This window comes from Limulus polyphemus, unplaced genomic scaffold (genome assembly GCF_000517525.1).
Source record: "Limulus polyphemus unplaced genomic scaffold, Limulus_polyphemus-2.1.2 Scaffold4424, whole genome shotgun sequence".
NCBI lineage: Eukaryota > Metazoa > Arthropoda > Merostomata > Xiphosura > Limulidae > Limulus > Limulus polyphemus.
The window spans coordinates 73,392-81,407 of NW_013670034.1; the positions used below are offsets into that span (position 1 = coordinate 73,392).

Sequence of the window (8,016 nt, forward strand, 5' to 3'; positions counted from 1 at the left end):
TTTTTGATTCTAATTTACTTGGCCTAACTAATACTTGTGTATCTGCTCATGCTTTCACCCTATAGTTTTGCTGCTTTAAATCAGCTGTCTTTAATTCGATTGACATAAAACTAAAAACGGTTGACCTTTACTTTGAGCAATTTCTGTTGAAAAACTTTGAATATGTGGCTTATATTTAGACCAAATTTGATACCTAATTGTAGATTGTAAATCAGTGTACTAAATTTGAAAAAACTCATGATATATAAGTATGTTTTTCTATCAAATAACGTAATCATACTTTTTGGTGCAATGAAGAAAAAAAAAAAGGAAGAAATTCAATTGAAACTGGAGATTTTATATCTCGTGTATTTCTAAACTCTCTCTACACCGGTCAAAGTCCATGTCATCACGATTGCTGACTTGCATTCAAAATTTTATTGAACTATTATTTTATGAATTTATGTCAGTAAGTCTAGTATCAAATTGTAGATTATAATTCAAATTTTAGTATTATACATTATATAATTTCTTAATTTAAAAGTAAATATTAAAAAAACCTAAACATCGATCTTTATGTGTCACTTGGTAGGTTGAATGCAGCACTGGTTCAAATTAGATGTTTGTAATGTCCAAATACAAAGTCTATAGTTTCTTATGAATTAGGAACTCAAATTACCGATATTGACACGTTAGAATATAAAATAAAAACCTCCCAACTTTTCTATTTGCTGAGATATCGCTCATGTTCTGAATCAAACACAGTGGCCCCGCCCACTTTTTTCCGTTTTTGGAAACACTTCTTCGTATACAGTTACTTCTGTCTATGACATGAATAACCATTTCAAAGCTCAGAATGTCCCTCTTGTGGCTTTCTCAGTCATTTTAACGTTCCTGAATGCCATTTCTTTATTTTATTTTGGTTTAGTTGAACCATGATTTCAAGGAAGTAGGGTGTGTCTTTAGTCTGCTCAAAATTTCATATCTTTTTAGACCCAAATACAGCTTAGTTAGTACGTTTGATAAATTATAATGGAATTCTGTGGTATTGATATAATAATTTATGATTTTGTTGGTTATTTCAAATGTATATATAAAACCTAAAAAATATATTTCATTTTACATCCTCCATGTGCGAAATTTTATAAGGCTTAACAACATATGGTAAGCAGAAAACTAGTACAAAGGTTGTAACTAGAAGAGATAATTGTTTGCTATACTTATTCATTTGCTGTTCTATGTTTTTAGAAAAATAAGTTTAAAAACTTGTTTATAAATAGTAATAATGTATTATAACTGAAATGTGACTGTATACTAGTCTGATATTTTGCATATGAAAGCCTTGTAATGTTTTACTGATAATCTGCCTAATTTTATGAACATACACTTACTAATTTAAAAGTTATAGCATGTAAAGTATAAGAAGGACAAAATGGTTACGAGGTCGGTCCCAGGGACCTAACCCATGCTGAAAGAGTTTATGGATTGTCTTAATATTTATATGTGAAGTAAGGGTCCAGTAGAGCACATTCACTAAGAATGTGATAGTTTGGATTACCACAGTCCAAGATACAGAAAATTGAAAATTGCTAAACTATCACTCCTGTTAACAGCACATAGTGTGTCCAGCAGGTTGTTTTGCACTACCACTACACTATAATCTGTCAGTCTCTTGAATTAACAAAATTTGCATAAACTTGAAATTATTTTTGGTAATGTGATTGATTGATAAATACATTGTCACATTAATACAAATATTTCAGTATAGATGAATGATTCACAGTTTCAAAGCTAGTACAAAAATAGTACAGTGTACTCTGGATCAGCGTATGATTTTGTTAACATTTAATAGTTCTGTAAATAAATACGAGTTTAGTGCAATGTGTGGTTAGCAGCTGAAAGTGTACAGATATTGCTTTGGCAAATATGAGAAATGTTTTTAAGTGTTCCATTTTATAACAGTAAACATTCCTTCCGTGTATTAAAAATCAAAACACAATCACAAATGTTAAAATCTGTAGTGTTGTCTATGCTGTAATAATGCTTTTGTCATTTTAAATTAAAATTAAAAAGTGTGATTGGTATGCACGTTATATACAAATAAATAAACTGCCGTTGTTAATGTTCTGATGATGTATCAGTAATTTGAGAATGTCACCAATCATATTGAAATATTGCAAGGTAACATTTAAGCAGAGTTGACTCTTAATATACAGCCTGTCTTATCTTTATTAAGCTATATACATCAATAATGTTTTGCAATTTTACATATTTTGGTACAATGATACCTTATGACCATAGACCAAATGATCAGGGAATAACATTGTGATGAGAGAGAAGTAGAAATTTCATTCTGCTCAAGGTGAGATGTGGGAGATGTGCTTATTATATGTAAGTGTGTATAATATGTGATTCAGTTTGATGTGTGTGTGCATGACCTATGTTTATTATGGGTGTGTGTGTGTGTGGTAGTTCATTTAGATATGTTTTGTTGTAGTGTAACTCTTGTCTTGTGTAATGGATTAAGCAGTATCTATGTTCCTGCTGAGTGTTTCAAGTTTTAAAAAATTTTATTCTCAATAGGTTGTAATCCCTCACTTAACAGAGTCCTACTCTTCATCTCAAGATCCTCCAGAGAAGTCAATACCCATATGTACTCTCAAAAACTTCCCTAATGCTATTGAGCATACACTGCAGGTATTTGTTTCAAAAACAGATAATTTGTGAAAGCAAATGTTTTCAAAGTTTATAAGTTGATTTTATGTTTGTCATTGCCAGAGTTTAATTCACTAGTTGATACTAATAAACTGTTTTATCAGTATAGAATGCAGTAGGTTTTAAAAGCATACATCTTAATCTGTAATTCTTTGTGAAAGAAATTTGATAATTTGGGAAACATGATTAAATCTTTGAATTATTCTAATTACTAAGTGCATATAACTAGTTAAACTTTCCATACAATGAAGGATATGTTTTCAATATTAGCGTTGCAATGAAATAGATAACTGAGTAAGGAAGTACATTGTGTTGTTATAATAATAGATAGGCAAACAATGATTTATAAGCCTAAGGAAGAGTTTATTGATGGTGGAACATGGTACATGTTTTGACAGAACATTGGTCTGTCTTCGGGTATGATGTAGACAGACCAGCGTTCTTTCGAAACACATGGTATGTTCCACCATCAATAAGCTCTTTTTTTTGCTTATAAATCATTGTCTGTCTAAATATTAATGACATTGATATGAATATTCTAATATTTCTTTGAATTTTATTTTTTAGTGGGCCAGAGATGAATTTGAAGGACTCTTCAAGCAGTCAGCAGAAAATGCAAAACAGTATCTTGAGTAGGTACTATTTTGATGATTAAACAAATTATATATTACAAATGTGATTTTTGTTTTAGTGGTTCTTGTGTATATTACTATATGTAAATCCACCTACTAAGATTAAATTCCATATTCTCAGCTGTATGCAGATCTTTAAGGTAGTTGTTCAGTGTAAAATCATGTATTCCTGGAAAATGGATTTATCTGTTTTATAAAACCTCAGTATGAATTTGTATGCTCTGACACTATCATGTAATAGTAGTATTATAACTCGTAATCATACAAGAATATTGAACCCTGTATTAGTTGTTGAATCAAGGACTACTGAATCTGTTCAACCTAGTGTTACTTCTCTGTGTTTATCTTGAATCACAGACAACTGAATGTACTAGTTGTGAATGTAGTGTTACTTCTCTGTGTTTATCTTGAATCGAGGCCTACTTAGCATACTAGTTGAACATAGTGTTACTTCTTCGTGTTTATCTTGAATCATGGCCTGCTGAATGTACTATTTAAACGTTGTGTTACTTCGTGTTTATCTTGAATCAAGGACTGCTGAACTTACTAGTTAAACGAAGTGTTACTTCTCCGGGTTTAGCCATTCATACCCATAGAATAAATACACCAAATTTAGTGTGTTAAATTTGTTCTCTCGTATGGTCTCTGCCATGACATTGTTCGTCAGTGACTTGCATTTTGGACCAGCCTGCAGATCACATTTTGAGAACCACTGTGTTAGACCATTACAAACAGAGAAAGGTGTCTACTATACAAGGATTTTTTTCTCAGCTTACAAGAATATTTAGTATCGTTAATACTATTAGAATGCATGTAGTATACACAGATTTTCAGGATATTTTAGTCTTAAAAATTTACTGTCCACCATACAGTTTTATTTTTCGATTGTTGTATTAAAGAATAACGAAGGATTTCTGCTTTTATATATGTCATCCTTTTAGGTAAACCAGCTGCTCAGTTGGGATAAGGTTCTATAGTTTTGTCTCTGTTGATACTCAGGATTTATTATAATTCTTTGGTTTAATATTGCTATATTTATAAGGAGTTGGCAGTCTTGTATTTTTACCATGATCCTTCACTTGTTTCAAGAAGAACTGTTAGTATTGCTCAAGTGAAGATTGCAAGTATTTATTTTTGTGGCTTTGGTAAATTTTTATTTTTCTTTATGATTCATGTATATAAATATAGAACTTGAGCTTTAACATGGCTGTAATTCTTGACAGGGATCCCAAGTTCATGGATCGAACATTGAAGCTTCCAGGAAATCAGCCAGTAAGTGTACTGTTTCCACATAGTCTGTTTATCCTTATATTGAAGGACTGATTATATTTCTTTTACAATAGCGATCATGTTTCAGCTTTAATAATGTACAAAATTGGTTGATTTTTTTCTTTTTTCCTAGTCCATGTGAATTATATACGTATTTTAACTACTGACTTTCTGTAAGTTTTCACTGATTTGTTTTTAAATATTAATATTTACAGCTGGAAGTTTTGGAATCAGTGAAGAAACTTCTTGTAGACGATAGACCTTTAACCTTCCAAGATTGTGTAGCTTGGGCACGAAATCATTGGCAGGAACAGTACAACAACCAGATACGCCAGTTGCTCTTTAACTTTCCTCCAGATCAGGTATTTGTTTATTTGATTTGAAAAAAATCCCACATGTTCTATTCAATGACTTGTTGTTTTGGCAAGTTTCACTGTAGTTATGTAATGCTGTAAGTATATCATAAAAGTTTTTTTATAAAAAGCGTAATATTGTTTGCATTAATTCTTGCTTTTTTTTTAAATGAGAAAGTCTTAAATTTTATCACATTTTTGAGATTCAACCATGACCAATAAATCCAAAAATGTTTGTAATCACTGTTCCATTTTACAAAAAACATTTTAAACTACCATTGGAGCAGCAGGAAGATTTTGTTAAGCATTTCGTTACCACTTCTGTTCCAACAATCCTTTATTGTAAAGATCAAATTTTATAGTAAACTTCATTTAAATATTGCAAAGCTTTGTTGATAGCACTATCAAATATATTTGTAGTATTTTATCCTCATGGATATTCTTACAAGATATTTTTTTTTCAGTTTTCTTGGCTTAAAATAATTTAGTTTAACACTAAAATTCAAAAACTTATTTTTTAATCAGTTAATTTTTGAATTCTTAATAATTTGTATTTCCAATAAAATGTTTGTATCTTCTCAGTTTGAATATTAATTATTTTCAATACCATTCTAGAAATCATAAATTATTATTTGGACTACTTTAAAGTATATGTTGTAAAATACTGTTTGAGGTAGTTGGTTGAAAATGACTGGTAAAAAAAAAAGTGTTTAAAATGTACAGAAAACAAAAGGCTTATGTTAAAAATGTCTTACTTTCAACTTCCACCATCTTCGAAGTATCGGAGGTACATGACCAACTTCAGCATAGGAATAATTGTCCTTAATCCCATTTTCTGATAACATGCATTACATATATTATTGTTTTCACAAATTCAGTACTTTTTTTTTATCTGAAATTCAAAGGAATAATAAGATATTGGTAGTTTGTTAAATGAATACAAAGTAGCACACACACAATCTCATTTTGAGTGACAAGTGATTCTCAAAAACATTTGGTGATTTCCCTTGTCTGAAATTAGGAATGAATAGACGTTTAACTATCATAGTCACGATGGGTGTAGTTGAACTTCAGGAACACATTCTTATAGATTTGAAGTTATAAAAAATGTATTTTACTAAGTTATTGTCATTAGAGTTAGTTTGTTGTGCTGTTTAAATGAGTTATTAATATTATACGACTCATTTCAATTTGATAATTTCACATTCTTACCTTTACCCATTTTCACAGCTTAATGAAGTAAATTATATTATGATCTCAACACTACAATGGTTTAAAAATGTGATTATAAGTTTTGTCAGACTCTTAACATGTCCACTTCTATTATAATGTAGTATGTTATAATAAAATTGATAGATGCACATAGTAAAGAGTAATCAGAGGGAGGGAATGGAAATAACAGTAGTTCATATTGATAATTACTTGAAATCTCTTTCCATGACCAACGTGATTTCTGTATGCATCTCTTGACGGTTTTAGGTAGTTATGTTGTGTTACATGGAAATAACTAACCTAATGAATAATTTAAATTATGATAATGATTGGGACTTAAATGTGAACTAATTTAAACAGTGTGGTAAATAATAAACCTATGTTGATTGTCATAGGGGTTAGACTTAATTTTCAATTCAGGGAGGTTTGTAACACTCGTCGTATACAAGATTTTCTCATTGAAATATCATAAGTTAGAATTAGTTAATTGATAACCCTCAGTGTATTCTAACTTTAATAGTAATAGAATAGGTTAAAATTAATCACTTGATAGCATTCAATGTATTCTTATAATTAACTAAGAGTGCCTGTTAGTTATCACAGGCTAAGAATAATTGCTTGTTAAGTTTAAATGTGTACTTATGTGAACTAATGTAGCATTTTACGGAAGACAAACATGCCAACTAGGAACATTTCACTCCTCATGACTATAGTGTTTGAAGGACTTTTCTTTCAACCATGGGAAGCCATCAAAATTTTGAACAATGTTTTTATAACTTTATATTTTATAATTGATATTTTTATCTTTTTGTAATGTGTATATAGTATGTTGTAAAGAAATGTGATAAAATGTTCAAATGTACATTTCTGAGCAGCTCCAAGGAGTCTTGTTTTCAAAAAATACATTTGAGTTTTTACAAATTTTTTGTCCATCCCAATGTAAAGGTTTACATTTGTTAAAAAAAACAAAAAAAAAAATATATTGTTCTTTGAGAATGTAGTTAGCCAGGCCTTGTATTTTTCTCAAGATTTTCTTAATAAGGTTTTATTTTTACAGCCTTTGGTTCATACCTTTTGTCAGATTTTAAAAAAATATTATATATGTCTATGGGTTTTGGTTTGTTTGTTTTTTGCCAATTGTTGAGATAAATGGCTTTTATTTATTTCTTAATAGTATATAAATATATACTATGTAGCAATAAATTTAACAATGAATAAACACCGCACACTTTACTTGTTTTCAAATATTATATACTAGCTGTGTACCTGTCCTTCGTATGGGTTGTGTGTATAAATAATACATTAATAATTAATTAAGTGTTGCTTGAGGGGCCCGGCCTCACACCCTCAACTGATTCAGAGCCTTTATAATCTTTCGCAGACCTACACACCTTCATTCTTTAAGCATCCTTAGACACTCTGCTTAAGCTACTTTTCTTTTTACGGGGCATGTTGATGTCAGGGTATTTATTACGTACAACACTTACTCCTAACTTGAGAAAGACTAAAAAAAATAAACCATGTAACTGAATTTTTAAACTCCAAGGATAGTGTTTATAAGAAAGAACGCAGTTCGCGAGTCAAGCGCAAAAGAGCAATGCCGAGTGGAGGGGCGAGCGACCCTTAGCAAAGAAATACTTCTTTTAAAGACATATAACCTTAAAAGCAATAAATAATGCTAAAACATAAACAAAATAAAGCACAGACAGCTGGAGTGACACAACAAATTTTTGCAGGAGTTGTTTTCTTTCCAACATAGAGATAATAAACATTGTTTTGAAAATTTACATTGTATTCACTGTTACTATGGTAATCATTAAAACAAAAAAATAGTACCATAAGAATAACATTAGAAC

General features: G+C 30.2%; 1 protein-coding gene across 1 annotated transcript in view; it reads left to right on the forward strand.

The window, feature by feature from the left end:
* The window catches only part of LOC106471128 (ubiquitin-like modifier-activating enzyme 1), a 79,645-nt gene that overhangs the window by 63,425 nt on the left and 8,204 nt on the right, over positions 1 to 8,016 (forward strand). The window contains exons 14-17 of the mRNA XM_013931716.2: positions 2,563 to 2,676; positions 3,262 to 3,326; positions 4,550 to 4,598; positions 4,811 to 4,957. Of these exons, the coding sequence (XP_013787170.1) occupies positions 2,563 to 2,676; positions 3,262 to 3,326; positions 4,550 to 4,598; positions 4,811 to 4,957 (375 nt within the window). The remainder of the gene's footprint in view (positions 1 to 2,562; positions 2,677 to 3,261; positions 3,327 to 4,549; positions 4,599 to 4,810; positions 4,958 to 8,016) is intronic.